The sequence below is a fragment of the Hypoxylon trugodes genome, assembly GCF_022578975.1.
Source record: "Hypoxylon trugodes strain CBS 135444 unplaced genomic scaffold F4822scaffold_9, whole genome shotgun sequence".
NCBI lineage: Eukaryota > Fungi > Ascomycota > Sordariomycetes > Xylariales > Hypoxylaceae > Hypoxylon > Hypoxylon trugodes.
The window spans coordinates 1757660-1775238 of NW_026250024.1; the positions used below are offsets into that span (position 1 = coordinate 1757660).

Below are 17579 nucleotides of genomic sequence, written 5' to 3' on the forward strand. Positions count from 1 at the left end.
CATATAAATATTCCGAACCCAAATCTTAGTACTTAGAATATTCCAATTAAAGAACAATAATACCGGTGTTGTCGTTTTTTTCGGCGTGGTGTTTGAAAGGCACAAATTCGTGACGATACCAACTGGAGTTGGTTGATTCTTAGAATCGGAATACCGGTATTTACGGACTCTAGGAACTACTCCCATATCCGCAATATCGTATATTGAGATACTCCGGTACTCTAGCTTGATAACCAATGGGTCGTTGTGAGGCCGTTCAAACGAGCCGTACATCTCGCATCCGCGCAAGTACTTGCTTTCGATACCCTTTATCGGCGTGAGTGAAGTTATAACTATCAAACTCATCAAATAAGACTCATCCGTGATGCATTACCCCGAGCTTACTTAGTTCCCTCCATCACACGCCCTATTGTCAGTCACAGCCAGATTATTAACGATCAGTAGTCACTCGCTGATTAATACTCATTATCTCCGACTAAGCCCTGTAAGGTATACCTAAGCGTGGCACTCAATAATTCGACTACGCAAGGGCGTACAGCTAGTCAGTCACGCCGCCAGAGATAGGATCTTTTACATCCCAACAAGAAGACGCTAAGTCCCAAGGCTCGCGGGACGGGACCCTAATGCATTTATTAAGTGGATGCGGAGGGTAGTATCGAGCCTGGGGGAACAAAGCGGGTTGGTAACCCAAATTTCGCTACCGACATCGGTGAGGTAGCTTTGTCCTGACTCGAGGAAGGGTCATTTCCGTAGCCTACCTAATGCGGATCTTCACGCCTAGTCTAGAATCCCTTGGCTGACTAAATAAGTGATGATCTTGGCTTTCCTTGGATTTATGTAGGTATCACAAACTCCGGGTTGGTAACACAAACAAAGAAAGGTAAGGGGGTTAAAATTTGAAACTTGAAATATCACCAACATTTCACAATAAGGATGATGGGCGTAGTAATTTTATGTGTGTGTAATGTAACTACCATTATTTAATATGTTGAATTTCGAGATCTCGAGCTCATGAATGCGTCCTGAAAATGAATAGCCACCTAAAGAAACTTTTCCGTACCTAAAACCCCTGAAGTTGAAACCAGCCACCCCAAATACTACCTAGGTAGACATAATCGAATGTAAAACAGAGTCTTAGAAGTATATACAATAATATGTCATTCTAATTCTTGTCCTTATTCCAAAACGCCATGCTCGCCAAATTTCCACCCAAGATAAATCGTATCCAAAGATCGTGGTATCAAGCCCCGTGTCCGATGCCTCCGGGCAAGACGAAAAATAGTCCGAACAAAACAAACATTATATAGTATATGACAAGTCGTAGCTCGCTCAGTGAGTAGCTACCGTTCGTCTCCGATGGTGATAGTAATCCAAATCGGCATAATTTGGTAACACAGCACCCCCACGATGCTGGGTTTGGTTGTAATCGCGGTGAAATTCGACTGTAGGCACGCTCAGAACGCGCGGGCGTAGATATGCGTCTGCATTCGCTTCCTCAAAACTCGGAGGTTCTAGGGATGCTAATATGGCCTCGTTGCCGCCGTCTCCGTGCGGATCGCTTGCGGAACCAACACCGACTTGTAACGGTACGCCGAGAGTTAAATGCGCGCTGCTTCCTCCTGAGACCAACGTAACCGTAACCCATAAAACATATACGCGCGAGGTGATGCACGAGTGGAAAGTCGGTACGAAAGTCTTCTTATGCGCCGGTAATTGTACTGGCACCCGCATGTGCGCCGAGTGATAGATCGGTGATGGCAGACGTCCCTTGGTGCCTTTCTTAGTAGTGGTGGTAGTACGATGAGTGTTATGTTCCGAGTCCGAAGACGAGGGGCTTCCACCGTCACTGCCGTATCCTGAATCTCTCCTTGCTTGCGCCGTTAGATGCCGACCCCATCGAACCTGTTCCAACGGTCCACTAGCTACAGACGTCGTCCCTGAGTATGAGCCGCGGCCCTCGGTACCAAATGTGCGGTGCGAATCCTTGAGGTTTGGGTAATGGTTGATACCAACAGCGCTGAAGTACGTTACCGCTGTGACCTTTGCTGCTACTCCCGTTACCTTCGGCGGCTGCGCATCGATGGAAGCTGGTTCAAACACGAGATCGAGTGGTACCGTAGCCGGGGTAATCGTCTGTCCATCAGGGCTCAACATAGCGGCGCTAGGCTGTGAGGCTGTAACCGTTACCTTCCCCGTCTTGGGTGATATGATAGTCTTCCGTAACGTCTTGCTCTTCGACATGGTATATAAATCATCGTTCTTGGTGACGTTTATCGGTGCATCTTCCGGGATCATGGGTAAAACTTTGATCTCTTGGCTGGCCTCCATAAGCTTCGTACTAGTCTCATCCGCCACTTCGTCTTTATACACCCGAGCCTTGACCGCGTACGTAATGCGACTCATATTCGGCGCAAAATCGTCCTTTTCCCAAGATCCAACAGTAGGAGGTAACCGCACGTGATGCTCTTGAACTGAATCGTTGGCGACTTGGTGGTTGCACGCGTTGAGTGTGAGTGTGCTGGGAATAACAAATGTGAATGGTATCGTGTAGCTCATGCCTGCTTCGAATTTTCGAGGTACTGGATATGAAGATTCTAGAATAGGCATGATGAGCTTTAGGAATGTGTGAGAAGTAGCATGCGGGATGTTGACGGCGTCTATGCGAGTTTTGCTAGTTCCGAGTAGTACAATCTGAAGTGTATCAAAGCGCGTATCGGTCTGAGAGTTAATGGTAACGGTTCCCGATACTTCTGAACCGGTAGTGTAAACTCTAGAGTGGTAATGATTGTTGATAGAAATGCTGATGTTGTTCTTGGGGATGATGGATAATTTGCGAGCGTAACCGCCCAATGCGGTTTTGCTATTTTCTGAAGCTGTTGTAGACGACATTTTTGGAGCTGTATGCCAATTTCAGAAGCTTCAAAATAGTGTAGAGCCTGCGCTTCCTCTGAGATTCAGTGATGTTTGCGACAGTAGCTTGCGGGGTCAGGCGGTAGGAAAGTAATAATTATATAAGTGCTGTCCGCGTAGCTTTCTATCTCCAATAACCGTCAAAAAGTATGTTGGTATATAATTAATTATATAATTAGATGTTGCCGTAGCCTCGACTTCGCCGCGTTACTTTGAATGGCGATATTGTGGTATTCGGTATTGGTGGTGATAGTAGTACGACGTTGTAATATTATTAATATAGAATATGTTGTGACTGGATGTGACTTGATGCAGCCCCCAGGTGGTATGTATAGGACAGCCGATGAGAATGGGAATGAAACAATTTATATATAATTATAGATCAAATAGATGAAGTATAGTCGGGTAATCTTGCTTGATGGTAATTATTGAGTCATCTTTAAAATAAAAGGAAAAAATTGATGTTTGAGAATGTTTACCTCTTTTTGGTATTAGTATCAGTTATAAAAGATGGTTGTTACAAAGCCAAAGCATCTCCGTTCTGACGTAAGGAGAACTATGTTATTTAGATAGGTTCCGCCCTTCGTGTCTTTCGCTGGATGGAGACCCTGGTGGCCTGACATAGAAGCGGATCTGCCCAAGAGCAGGGGTTATCGCGCCATTGCAGAAGTGCAATCAACTTGTCAATCCGGCCTGCCTTTGATTTTTTGGATTCGGGGTCTGGGGTCCGGAGAGGGGGACTTGGGTCTTGTTCCTTTGGAGCTTGGGGGTGTATTGGATGCTGTAGGTATTGGTGATGGTGTATCTTTGACAATATCCTTTAGTTGCACGCTTGACCTCTAAAGGTGACCATTTCGAAGCTTTACCTCCAAAGGAAGATCCATCCAATTATCGTACGTAAAATGTTCCAATGGGAGGCTAGTGGAGTAAGGAGGAGGACGTTCGAGTCTTCGAGAAGTAAGAAAGTCTACCACGCCTTTCGAGGACACTATTGCATCTAGCATCATAAACAAACCTGGTCTAATAATCATTCTGATTATGTGTTATCGACTTGCGTCAGTCATGCGGCTCGTAGAAGGGTATCACGCCCTCCTTCGGCTTCTACTACCCCATGACAACGGGGTTTGAATGAACTTACATGATGTTCCTTGAACGGAGAAGTTTAAAGAGAGAAAAAAAATATTTCCCGGGAAGACCTCCGTCAGCCCCCTAGCGGGCCTAGTATAAATCTTTAACCCCCCAGCCCTAAACTTTAAGGGCCTAAACCTGACCGCTTCAGCTTCTTGCTGGGGCTGAGATCCACATTTTGACCCCCTAACGTAATAATCTGGTAGAGACTTTATTATTATACCTAGGTACGCGCGCCCTTTCGATTTTGACATGCGCTAACTCGCCTAAAAACCTTGTCTATTGACCTATCGCATCCAGCCATGGGCTCTATTAATTGCTTAATCGGGAAGAAACCTACCTAAGGTAGTTGCTAAATCTCGATCGAAGAGTCATTGATGGAGCATTACCTCCTCATTTTCATATGTTCAATGATACTATATTCAAGTTTTAAAAAGATGGCAATTTTTGATCAAATTCTTTTTCTAGTTTAGATGCAATTCTTCATTTCTTCATTAGTCATGATCCTAACGAAGGATTGCCTCTTACATGGTGGCATAAAACAAATAGATGATGTGATGTTTAAAAGGATGATGTTGCTATTAGCAATAGAAAGACGTGATCCCAGTACAGTGGTCCTAAAGGTTCTTTGAGTCTGCACAGCTATTAAAGCGGCGACGAGCTATAATTACCTAATTGCATAAACGTTGGTGGGTATCTCCATACCATGGTTGGTAATGGATATTTTGCCTTTACAGACCGGAAGAGTCATAAGACGCAAAAAGTTCTGTTTCCAAAAGGCGCGATAATTCTGAAAGTGGCTGGCGTTAGAATTAGGACATGTAAATAATACTGTATGCGACACACGGTATTTTTCGCTGTAATTCTAACTAAGTACTTACTATTTAGCTAGTTAGAGCTTAAAATCGACACTGTATTTACCTAGTAAAGCATCCACTCCGACTTCGGCTCTCCACTTCTAACAATCCAGCCCTGCAAATAGAAACCCTAGCTCTGCTAAGTAACAAGTCCAATACCTTGCTGGCGAACCAACCAACCAAGAGGAAGCGGAAACGTGGAGCTGATCAATTCACGGCGATGTGGGTGTTATTTTTGTTTCCAATTACAAAAGAATTTCTCAATTACGAGTTCATTATGTACAAATATATATCAATGGGTTGATTCTTTCAGTCAGGTGGGTAAATAGTCCTTCAATTCGACAAAACGATCCCTCGATCTTTCGAATGTTTGTGATACCATAACATACTAGCATACCACGTGGACTGATCTGATAAAAATTACTTAGGCAGGCAATAGTGGATGTATGTGCTGTAAATCCTCGAGGTCCAGAACAATTTCCAGGCAGTCGAAACGGGACTTAGACCTGCAGGAACGGGTTGCAATGCTAGATCTTCTTGGCGCCCCTTGGCTCTCTCGTCAGTATATTAGGCCGTCTCCACTACAAGCACGGCTTACAACGGATACCGAAGGTTGATCGAAAATCTGGTGATGGGTCTTTCCGCCCTTCGAGATGTTCACCGTTTCGCAATATTTGCTTGCTGGGTAAAGGACGCGTAAAATAGTGGAACCAGATTTAGTAAGTGAAATGAAGTATTCTCTCGATCCACATCAACTTACGAATCTCATAGTAAGCAAATGTGACTCGTAAATCTATAGATTCACATATCTACCCCCAAAACCCCATTCTATAACCAATCCCTCTATGTCACCGAATCTAATGCTTAATCCCATGAAATGTAAAGCATGATACCAGCACCCAATGCAATAGTAGCAAACTGCACAATCATCTTCCGAAGCTCGAGAGCCTTATTAGATCCAGTCTCTAATAGTTCCGGGATCACGGCTACGGTCCCGACATATAAGAATGTCCCGGCGGTGAAGGGGAGCAAGAGGTCACCATATGTAAGGCTAGTGCCCCAAATACCGCCAGTCATCCCGATTCCACTGCCGTCTGCGCTGCCGCCGCCGAATTCTTGAACAGCAATGCCAATTAGGGTTCCTAGGAGAGCTCCAAGGGCCGTGACGAATTGAGCGCCCATCGCGGCCCGTTTTGAGAAACCAGACTGTACGAGCAGAGCAAAGTCTCCGACTATAAGGGAGAAGGGGTTAGGACCTATTATGAGCAACGAAGGAATTAAATCACGACGACTTACCTTCATGGGGGATTTCGTGGAAGAACACGGCTACCGTAGTCGTAGCGCCGATAGTAGGTGAGGCATAGAAAGACGCCGACATGGCGAGCCCATCGGTGATGTTATGTGTGAAGTCGGCACTATATTATAGATGAGTAACCCTGGAGAACGTGGCTCAAAGACGGGACCCATAACTCACACTAGATTGAGATAACCTCCCAGCTTGGCACTCGGGTTGATCTCCTTTTCGTCATCCCTCTTAGTTTTAGGGGCACTCTTTTCACCCTTCTTACGCTTTGTAAGTTCCGTATTCGAAACCTCTACGGAGGTTGAAGTAGCTTTGGCCTGTGTTGGTGCATCATGAGAATGACCTCCATGGCTGTGCTCATGTCCTTCACCGCCCGTTGCTATTCGTAGTCCCTTATCCATAGCCACAAACGTCATAAACCCGACCATTATAGCAACACCCAACAGGAGGTTTCGGTTAGGCTCAACAAGGACGAATCGCACATGTTCGGGGGAATCCTCTCCGAGGAAGATCTCGGGAAGTAAGTGGAAGAGCGTATCACCGAGCAATCCTCCCACAGCAAATGCCACCATAACTGACAACGAAGAAGGATCGATATTGGGCGGGCATAGTGCTAATAGAAAGTTGGGTGGTCCTGAGATGTAGAGTGTTGCGAGGAGAGCATTTACGGCGGGGCTACCGGGGAATAGTACTGCGAAGATCTGGGAGGTCAAAGTCGAGGTCTCGGAGGCACCTGCAAGCTTCTCGGCGTTGAGCTCTTGTACAATTGAGCAAGTCTAGTACTGAATATTAGAATATCATTGAGCTGGAATGATTTAGAGATCGTACTTGAAGCTTTTCCTCCAGTTCATCCAAGCTAAACGAGGCACGCGACGCGCTCTCGGAACTCCCCTCGGAGCTATGGCTAGCTACGACACCGCTCACGAAAAGAACAGCTAGGAAGAGCAATATGCTCTGGAAAGTCGAACGCGTTTGTCCCATGGTGAATTCAATTTTACGATACTCTTTTCACAAAATGAGTTTGGCTCGGTTGAACCATAAGAGGGAGCAATCCCTTGGAAATTCGTTTAGGAGGAAGGGATGTTCGTAGCTGGAGTTTTCCTTATTATTAGGTATGCCAAGCCACACGATTTACAAAGATTTAGCAAACAATCTCGGAGCTGTGCTGACTAAGAATCACTCGAAGCCGAGTTCGGCATGCTTATTATTTTAAAAGGGGGAAATACATTCCATTTGCCAAACATTTAAGTATAAATGTTCATTAAACGTAGGAAAAAGCTACTATCAATTAGAAAATACAGAACAGTTAGAGTTACAGTTCCGATGCTGCCCCTCTATACCCGGAGACAGTGCCTAAAATTAGCCGTCTCAACTCCGAGCGGGCCTGTCTCCGAACCTCCGACTTTCATATCAGTGAATTGGATCATTTAAACACAAATGGCGAGAGGACGTATAATACATTATATACGCAATTATAATACAGATATGATACAAGTGAAGAGCCATGTGTTCGAGCAATGTATAAAATATTAAGGGGTATCCGAGATGTCATCTCCAATATTTCGTCCAAAGCCATGTCTAATACACACATTTACACCAATTCCCACTTAGCATAAATCGCCCAGCTCATGCTATAGCTACCGCTAGCCATAGTTCGATAATACTCCTCCTTTGAAACACCTCTGGCATCCTTGTTATTCAGCGTTGCCAACGCATATAAGAAGATGCCCTGTCCGGGAGCACCCAAATCCCTTGCCGGTATATCCGCCCACCACCAAAACCCATCCGTCTGCATAGGCACGAAATCCTCCTTCCTGCCGTCTACTCCTTGGATCTTCATGAGTAGCAGATGACTCTTCCCTTTCCCATGCCGCTCAGGGATCCAGTGTTCACAGACCTTAGATAATTGGAACCGTACCACCTCACCGCTGTAAACGGGGATGTGTTTCAGGGCGGGGCTAAAATTGAACTCGGACATACCCTCATCCATTGCCGTGCCGAAGAACTCGGCCTTCTCGCCTTGAACTGGTCCGATCATGTACTCCTCCCAAGTCGGGATGCGCCCGTCATTCCGGAAGAAATATCGGTCGTCCCTCGGGTAGTGCTTGAGACCAAACAAATCGTTGCTTAAGCAGAACATTTGTGGTTTAAACTGCTTGTGATATTTCTGGTCACCTACTGAGCCTGCACCCCAACAAGCGTCAAGTAATTTCCATTCGCCATTGTCTATGCAAACCGCGTTCCAGGCGTCTATAGTATTTGTGATTAGCGATTGCGTTGATGGGAGATTTAAGATCGTGGGTTTACGATGTTAGACGAGAGGGAATAATATCATAGGTTGATGGTTTTACGGGAGAAATGGGGCGGGTATTTGGTATATACGCACGTCCTGAAGGATCCTTAGGTGGAGGCGCCTCGCCTCTCCCGAGCGGTTTGTATCCGTAACCCTTTCCATGACCACCGACCACAACGCATTGCAACCCAGCGCGTTGCGCTATTGCTTGATATACTTCTGCGTAGCCTTGGCAAACAGCTTTCCCGTAGAATATGGTATCATCCACATTCCTACCCTTAATGCACTTCCCAAAGAATTCTTCTACGTTATAAGCAATATTGTGGTGACACCAAGTGAAGATAGCTCTTGCTTTATCTGTGGCTGATGAAAAGGGACCACAAAGCACGTTTGCTAAGTAACCGACTGGGTCGTGTCTTGGAAGCGAGTGATTAGGATATTGCGCGGCTACGCTATCGGGACCCGAAAAGTCTCGGCATATTAAACAATCAGCAGTTGTTCGTTCGGCGACTGCGTCGATTTGGGCGAATGTCGGTCGCGAGCTGACTGGGACTGGCGGCGGGGCGTCTGCACTGGGCCGCGGCCCTGGTCTTGGGCCAGGCGGACCGGGTCTCGAGGACGATTCGAATGTAGTGCTTGGGCGCACAAATGCCGAAGGCGGAGGAGGAAGACGTCGTGGGGTTACAGAAGGGCTATCATCAACTTGCGAATGCATGGTAGAATTTCCGGGTCTTGAAGGCAGTCTAGGGGGTAGACCAGGTCGCGATCCACCGACAGCGGGCACTGCTGGAGCAGAGCGTGACGTTAGAAGAGGTGCCTTAACAACTTCGGTAGCCTCTTTTTCTGCGGCGTCCCTCACGGCTTGTGCCTCTCTTTCTTTTCTCGATGGCGGGAGGGGTGGCAATTTCGCTTGATCTAGCGTTGGGGCGAGGACTCTTCGAGCGGGTTGTGTGTCGGTGGATGTTGTGCTCGTGCGAGATGAGGCAGGGTTCAACGATAGGTTTGAAATTGTTGAAACGTGGGATACTTCGGACGAGTTAGAACCTCTTCTGCTGTGCAATGGTTGTGCTGATGGTCTGCGGGTTGGAAGAGCAGGTGATGGTTGCATAGTACTGGCGCGATTCGGAAGCGGTGGTGGCGCATCACGTCCCTGTAGGGATTCGACGGCGGACGCGGATGTATTGGTTCGTCGCGGTAGACTTGGAGGGTTTGGCTTTTGAGGCCGGGCAGGTAGGCTAGGACTTTGCGACGGGACATTATTATTCGCTTTCGAGGCTGGAATCTGAGGCGGTTGACGTTTGCCGGCTGCGGGAGGAGGTGGTGGGGGTGGTCTTTTCCCAGCAGTTGGAGGACTTGTGAAATTCTTCTGCTGGTTCAGAGCCGCGATACGATCCGCGAGGGTGTTGAACTTGGGCTCTTCGACGTCGGCCATTTTGAATACAAGTAACAGAATGTATCTTTAAACCTCTCAAGTTAGTGATCGATTAGAATGTCAATATTTCGTCCATGTGAGTGTCGTGTCAATTAAATTCGTAACGTTGGTAACATTAAAGGGCTGACGCTAAATTTAGTTGGTAAGGGATTAAGAACGAGAGACTGTTGGAGTTTGACTGGCACAAGAAACAAGTCAGAATCTAGAGAATGTGTAGACCGCGAAAAGTAACCAACGCGGGGATCTATTAAGCCAACACGCATGTAAGAAAAGCAATGAAGAGAGGGTTTAAGTTTAAGGTATTTCTTGTTGAAGGATGGAAGTATATCGGATGCTAGTGGTCTGGTAAGTCTGGTCTAATTAGTGGTAAATTGTTTTAGAGTTCGACTGATAATAGAGGCGGAGCGGCACAGCTAGCACAGCCCTGTGAGAGCGGGGAGTGACGATCCTTCGGTGACTTGCTTCTAATTTATTGTACTAACCAAGATGCTAACTGAACCGAAAATCTAAGCTAGTATCGAATGGTATTAGCGGATTAGTATCAGCTCTTACGAATAACATCGAGGACCCCCGTTTTCTCTCACTAGGGTTCCCAGTCCATCGGGAATTTAATACCACCCATATGAACAATGGAGATTTTATATATCTCGAAGTCAAATAGTGTTCAAGTAACCTTCGTTGAAAAATACACGACAAAGTATCAAATCAAACCAAGGTAATGCAAAGCATCATACGTTTTTGCCCCCTTGACTAAAACGTACGCATGTCACATACATGATATTACCTTCAATGTTGTCAGGTAATGATTGCTATAGAGCGTCAACCTTACTACAAAGGCCGTGAATTTCAACAGAATTATCAAAATGTAAAGTACATATCTATCTAGCCACGTACAATATTAGTATTTCTTTTCGTTTAGTTGTTGGTTCTTCTGGGATCTTCGTTGAATGTCCGGTCAAATTAGTTTTAAGGTACAGATTGCTGCAGGTAACAAGCCGAGCCGTTGCTGTCTGTACCCGGGTTAGGTAGCCGGGACAATTACTTAAAAGATGTTGCTCGAAGTGAAGTTTCGAGATTAAACAGTAGAGTAATTAGATCCCCTTTTATCAAAATCAATAGATAATGTACCCAATTCGAGTAACTACGTAGAGGTGATGAATTATGTAGATGTATCTAATTTACATGTACATTTTTCCAGGTACTGTCAATACATACATAATGTGTACGTACCACCATTCTCGAGTTTACCCCACCCTCGAAAGTGAGTACCTAGGTACGAACCCCACTTTATCCACGACTTCTAGCTGACAACATCGAAAGCTGACAAGTTTCTCCAGGCCGACCCGTCATCCGTCATCCGCGCACCGGCGGGGTCTTGCCGAGTTTGACCAGATCCATTGGATACCCTCCCCGATTAAGAGTGCTATGTGCATGACTAGAGCGTATCTCTTTCCGTCTTTCACCACCTATTGACCTTTGACTTTAGTCTCACCGCACGGGGAAGCAGGTAGGTAGGCCCGGTAGTTGCCTCTTACCAGTGACGTGACGTACCTTCTACTACTCACTCAGCCTGCCTACCTTCCTACCTTCCTTACCTTCCTTAGGTACCTTACCTACATACGCGCACAACCTTCCCTTCCCTTATTCTGTTTGCATGCTTATTTTGTGTGCTTCTTTCTTTCCCCATCCTTCGCATAATCAGAGTCACATAAAAGACTCTTAATTAAGCTTAGGACATTCTTCTCTTATACCTTTCCACTTCTTAAGGTTTATGGTGGACAATCCAACATCCACTCCAACCACTTAAAGCACTTGAAGCTGCTTTAGTCAAAGACCCTTGGTGCCATCCTCCAAAAAAGAGACATCCACATATTTCACCAGCCTTCTGTCGCATGAACCATCCACATCCATAATAATACGACTAGATACAACTTTTGATTCCGACATTTATTACTAGGACTGAAATATCGACAAGTCAAAACCATTTTTCCTGTTGTTGTCTGCTGTTAGGAGCTTGTAGCCTGCGCGGCCGAATTCATCGGCTTGCAGAATACATATATCATGGCGCCCACTCCCACCAACGACGATCGCGCTATGACGCACATCAAAATCTCTAACATTCTCGACTTGCCCGATGAGATCTTGAAGGAAATTTGCGGTCATGTAAGTCCCAACTCGCATTTGATTACCAATTCCAAACCCTCAGCATGCGAATACACGTTGCTTACCAGTGTCTTACTCATAGTGCTATCAACCCGACTGGGTCTGTCTATCACTAGTTAACAAGCGCTTTCGAGATCTCGCCGCCGCCCAGCTATATCGCAACTTTCGTATTGTATTCCCCGACGAAGACGATCCCTGCTTCGATTCGCCCATCGATGGGCTCGCCGGCGGTTTATCTACCTTTGTCACAAGCGATTACAACTATGCGAAACACTTGCGAGAAGTTTCCCTCGATACCCTTAGTGTTGGCGACAGGGCTGCTATTGCTTACAAGCCATACCTTGCCAACGTTAGCTGTGGGAAGTTTATGAATACATTGTTCCTTCTCACACTGCGTAAAGCACAATCTCTAGATACCTTTAGATGGAATATTAGGGTTGAGCTCAGTAGACCGGTCTACGAAGTATTGCATAGCATCAAGTCTCTGAGACACCTCCACATTCGTCTGCAAGCTGGTCCCTCACTTTATGAAGCCCCCCCACCTCTTCCTTACTCAGGCACGCAGTCGCCGTCGCCCACGCAATGGGTAAATCCCAATACTAGCCCACTCGATCCTCTTTCGCTGTACGGTCCTCCTCCTCCTGCCTTGGCGCCTCCATCACCGGTATTTAAGCCTTCGTGGAAGAACAAGCCCTCAAAGAAGTCGGACGTTAAGAAAGAGCCACCTACGATCTCTGGCTTCAAAAATCTCGAAACACTGTCTGTTCTTGACATGGACAATCTCGACGTAGTGACAGAGATCAAGGCTTGCGTACGTAATTCTTCGTCGACTCTAAGAAAACTGAAGCTTTCTTTCTCCGATAATCTTGCTATGCAAGCCCGGAAACCCACTGCAGATCCAGATTTAGACGAATCCGAGGATGAAGAGTTCCAAGTTGTTCCCCTATCCACGCCCGCTAACTACGATAACAACGGTCCGGCAAGGGTGTTTCGGGCTCAGGAAGAACGGAAGGCGCAGGAATCTGTTTTAGGTCGCATTTTCGAGTTGGAACAATTTCGAGTCAGGGATTTCCGCATAACGGCCAACAACAAGAAGGAGGAGAAGCCTAAAGAGCAACAGCCTTCTCGTGAAGGCCAACAATTCATCGATGACGTCACCAAAGTCTTCCAACGTATGGCAGCACATGTCAACGGTACAAGTAATTTTACGTATCTAGAACAGCAAGATGCTTTGGACCTGATCACAAAGGCCGCCCGAAAATACGTCAACTTCGAGGAGTCAAAGACCGACCCCAAACCTTCGACAGAAGATAAGCCCACCGGCGAGGAGTCCCACGTTTCGTCGAAAGAACTTGAGTCAAAGTCGACCTCAAATGGAGGCACGACTGAGACACAACCATCGACTAGCAAGACAAAGGATACCGCCTATGATGTAGACCCAGATGATATCGATATCACGGTGCCCGAAGAGCAATTGGCCGTTGACACAGGTGTGACAGATGTCACACCGTCGAAGGAAACAGTTAACTCAGCAGAAGTAAGCACTGCTCCACCTAGTGCAACAAGAGGAAATGAAATCGTCCAGTTTGATAATTTCCAGAGTTTACTTGATGCAATGTCTCAAATTAAGAGAAATACTAACGCCATTTTCAAGGAGGTGCGAGAATTCAACCCTCTCGACGAAGACGCCGAAGCTCAGCTGAGAGCAACCGTAAACCGCATAGAGGCTAACACTGAGGACGTGAGGGGCATTGAACGTGAATTGACTGCCATAGCGGCAGAAGTTCAGGACGCCCGCACCCAAAACGCACTGCCTCCTAATGAGAAGGAGAAGCTTCTTTCTAGTGTCAGCCAATACACGCGAGATACGAGAGGCATTGGCCTGCGCTCCCTTAGCATTCATCTCATTCCTATCAAAGCCTCTGTTTTAGGGAGGGCCATTGACCTTCACATGCTGAGGCGGGTTACCCTGCTCAATGTTGGCGAACAGAAAAAATTCTGGTCATTGATGACGAAGGAGAACAATCAAAAACCTCTCGCACTACGGAAGGTTTTCACTGACGACGTCTGTTTACCATTTCTACAGCTAGTCTCGCAATTAAGCCATGTCAACGAAGTGTTCATGCTCCAACGATCGGCGAAATATAAGCCGGAGAGTTTCGCGCCAAACCCCGGTACTACTATCGAGCAAATCCGAAAGTTCGTCTTGAAGAAGCGTACGTATATACCCAAACCATTTGTTATACTCTTACGGCTTATTCTTCAAGTCCTATTATGAAACCGCCAGCGAAGAGGCCTAATGAATAATCAAATGTTGTCAAGGGAAAGATTATTAACGGTATTTGCAGACTTGCATTCTCTAAAACGTCTCATGATCAAGAACCAGGCCGATAGTTCATGGGATGTGGACGACAAAACAGTACAGCTTATCTGCAAACGAGGAAGGAAATTAGAAGAGTTGGCTGTGATCATGGGAATGCGTGCTATCGTAAGTCTCATTCTACTACGACGATAATGATACCCTGTGAGATAGCTGACAAAATTTAGCATGTATTCATCCAATTTATGCCAAATCTCGTCAATCTTCGTGCACTGCAGCTTGTTTCTTTTAGGACAGATGATACTTGCCTGTCAGTTATGCGGGAGACACGCCGCTTCATCGTCGATGCCGTTTCCCATCATCCCGAGCTCAAGTTAGAATGGCTTGCACTGGGCGAGAATGAGCATGAGCGAACCGTAAGGATCACTCGAAAGCCAGAAACGCCAAAGGAACCGAAGAAAGGACCGTCTAAAGGCAAGCAGCCTGCTCTCAACTTAGGCCACGACTATAACGGAGGGCATTTTCCTGTGGTTCCCGTGTGGGACGTCCCAAGTGATAGCGAAGACGACGAGGATGATGGCCCATTCTTAGGACAAAAGCTAGAGATGATCGAGGATTATGCGTTCTACGACGTCTTTGGCGTTCGGATCTTCAAGAAGGAGGTACAAAGTGGTCGGTTGTGAATGAAGGCTAAGGAATGCTTATGAAATGGGACTTGCTGGTTTCACGGATTTATAGGTGTTTGATTTCCCACTTCGGCTGAATACCCCTTTTGCTAGCCGTTGGGATGGCGTTGGTTTTTTTTCCTTTCGCCGAGGGCTCACGCATATGTGTCCCTATGCTCGTACTTAGGTCCCTAGGTAGTTGGTTGTGCTTCCAACGGTTTCACTGATGTCCCCCGGAACAATGTGAAGTATGGGACATCTACGTGTTACGCGTTCAAGCTACCTAAGACATGTCGCAAAAATTGAGATTTCCGTCCCTATACAAGTCTTTGTTATGGTACTCAATCACAAACGCGATATCATTCGGCTTCGATTATTTTCATGTTTCATTGTTACTATTTAAAACTAGATTTATGTTTGCTTACACTTTACCATCATCAATATCCCATCGCGGCACCAACTCATCCGAATACTCCAATGGATTCTCCCACGTGCCAACGGGCGGACACGGCGGTGTTGGCGGCTCGCTACTCGTAAAGCCATAAGTCGCAGCGCTAGGCCCAAGGCCTAAGAAAAAGTCGAGAAGGCGGCGCCAGTCGGCACGCAGCATACGCGGTGGTGATCCACTTGTTGCACTTGGCATACTGCTGCTACTCTGGACAGTAGCCGGTACTTCCGCAGGCTCAAAATCTGGCGGTAGCGCATGTATGATCTGTAAACCGTTGGCGACGTGTGCCAGAGCGGCCGCCTCGTCTCCTCGAGATGTCTCCACACACACAAATACAAGGCAGCAGATCAGCGTCACCTCGACGCTAGAAGGCGGCGAGCCGGGGCGTACATGTTGTTGTAAGTGATAAATCGACAAGTTATACTGCTGAATCATAAACAGCTCAAGTTGGTCCAGACGTTGGTAATGCCGTTGATTCTCGTCGTCTTCAGGTGGTGGCGTAGAAATATACGAGTCCGGCGTACCACCTCGCGGGGGACCACCTAACCCAGGACTCTTCCCACTTCTTGTCGTCGCTGTACTCGTAGTAGCTACCGTCAACTGCCTCATCCGCTCCTCCTGCTCCTGTCGTAACTGCGCACTCTGGTACGCAGCCCCTAACGCAATAAGCGCATGTCTTACCGCCGGATCCGACTGTCCAACCTGCGGCACCAACCTCCGCCAAAACCCCGGCCCAAGGCTCGAAGCATGCATCGCGAGCCCGGCTTCAGCGGCAAGGCGGAAGCGATGGAAGAACAAGCGTTCTTCCTCCGTGCCCTCGATATCGGCAGCGAGGGGCCGGAGGTTTGATCCGCTACGCCGGTACGCGGCTGCGTACCCGTGCCGCTTAGATAGGTACGGGTCGAGATTGGTCGGCGATACTAAGGGACTTGGTGAAGAGGTTGGCGCGTATGGGGGAAGTGGAAGTGGAACCGACGACTGGGGGGCGCGCTTCCGCTGCCGCGGCGGCGCAGCACCCCCGTATCCGTCGCATTTTCGGCCTGTGCTTTCGCAGCGCGTGCAGCTTGGTTTTGTCTCGTCGCATTTTACACGTCGGATTCTGGGGTTGGTTGGTGTTAGTTTATTTGGTAGTAAATAAAGGTGGAGGGATGATGGATGATGAGTAGGAAATGGCCGGATTAGGAGTGATCTTGCGAGAGAAAGCAAGCTAGGCGAAATTCTCGAGTGGGTTGTATAGTCTCGTCACACAAATGTATAGAGGATACGTACTTGCTATATGATGATGATGGTTAGCATTGTCTAGAAGATAAAATATTCTTCCAGAATGGATGGACTTACCAAGTGATACATCCGGTTCGAACTTTGGGCTTGCTTGCCCGCTTTCGTTTCGCTGGTCCTGCGTCCACGGATGAATTCTCCGATGGTGAGGCTGGCTCTACCACCACGTTGATGGAAGATGTTGAGTCTGTCATCTCCCAATATTTGTTCATAGGCACCATTGTAAGCGGCAGGTTTTATTGAAGACCCGACAATGTGGATTAGAATATGTGTGGTTGTGGTTGTGTGGTGTTCCCCTTTTCCCCCGAGCTTGGAGGGTAGTATCCGTTATCAGAAATCCGTATTAATCTTTCGATGTATCATATGCGTTAGTTTGGGTACGCACGTCCAACTGGAAAGGAGGGCACGAAGAACTTCGACGTATTTATTATACGTATTACTGCATTCTCTGATCTTCCCCTATTATAGTCAACAAGTGAATCGATCTCACTTATAAAAAGATGAAGATTCTATATATCCTATGCTAATCTCATGGTCTAGATTACCTTGGTATGCATTTCGTCCCGCACGTAAGGTAGATAGATGTACCTAGGTAGTTTGCTCACCCATGTCTATCTGACATTGTACACCGATCGTCTGCTATGCCCTTTACCGGGAAGTTTCAAATCCTTTTCCTGAATCAATAGCCTTTTAGTATTACCTCAAACCTTATTTTGACCAGCTTCTCGCTTAGACAAGGTTGGGAAGTCCTATAGAATCAGCACGAGCGGTGGGTTAACTGG

General features: G+C 46.9%; 5 protein-coding genes across 5 annotated transcripts; 1 reads left to right on the top strand and 4 right to left on the bottom strand.

The window, feature by feature from the left end:
* Nucleotides 1–945: 945 nt before the first annotated feature.
* F4822DRAFT_376770 (uncharacterized protein) lies at nt 946–3007 on the bottom strand. Its single transcript, XM_051456354.1, has one exon. The coding sequence runs from the start codon at nt 2887–2889 to the stop codon at nt 1330–1332; it is 1560 nt and encodes a 519-aa protein (XP_051310686.1). The 5' UTR covers nt 2890–3007; the 3' UTR covers nt 946–1329.
* A 2512-nt stretch (nt 3008–5519) lies between these two features.
* Nucleotides 5520–7315, bottom strand: F4822DRAFT_376783 (Zip-domain-containing protein). The gene is made up of 4 exons (XM_051456355.1): nt 7027–7315; nt 6370–6974; nt 6192–6310; nt 5520–6127 (listed from the first exon to the last, which is right to left on the bottom strand). The coding sequence occupies exons 1-4, from the start codon at nt 7177–7179 to the stop codon at nt 5760–5762; spliced, it is 1245 nt and encodes a 414-aa protein (XP_051310687.1). The 5' UTR covers nt 7180–7315; the 3' UTR covers nt 5520–5759.
* Nucleotides 7316–7641: 326 nt separating this feature from the next.
* Nucleotides 7642–10341, bottom strand: F4822DRAFT_416679 (uncharacterized protein). Its single transcript, XM_051459363.1, has 2 exons — nt 8585–10341; nt 7642–8448 (listed from the first exon to the last, which is right to left on the bottom strand). Exons 1-2 carry the CDS (start codon nt 9921–9923, stop codon nt 7790–7792), a joined length of 1998 nt encoding a protein of 665 aa, XP_051310688.1. The 5' UTR covers nt 9924–10341; the 3' UTR covers nt 7642–7789.
* Nucleotides 10342–11273: 932 nt separating this feature from the next.
* On the top strand, nt 11274–15410 carry F4822DRAFT_416682 (uncharacterized protein). The gene is made up of 5 exons (XM_051459364.1): nt 11274–12086; nt 12169–13623; nt 13741–14302; nt 14435–14574; nt 14634–15410. The coding sequence occupies exons 1-5, from the start codon at nt 11985–11987 to the stop codon at nt 15087–15089; spliced, it is 2715 nt and encodes a 904-aa protein (XP_051310689.1). The 5' UTR covers nt 11274–11984; the 3' UTR covers nt 15090–15410.
* F4822DRAFT_416684 (uncharacterized protein) lies at nt 15411–17308 on the bottom strand. The gene is made up of 2 exons (XM_051459365.1): nt 16858–17308; nt 15411–16621 (listed from the first exon to the last, which is right to left on the bottom strand). The coding sequence occupies exons 1-2, from the start codon at nt 17016–17018 to the stop codon at nt 15493–15495; spliced, it is 1290 nt and encodes a 429-aa protein (XP_051310690.1). The 5' UTR covers nt 17019–17308; the 3' UTR covers nt 15411–15492.
* Nucleotides 17309–17579: the final 271 nt, after the last annotated feature.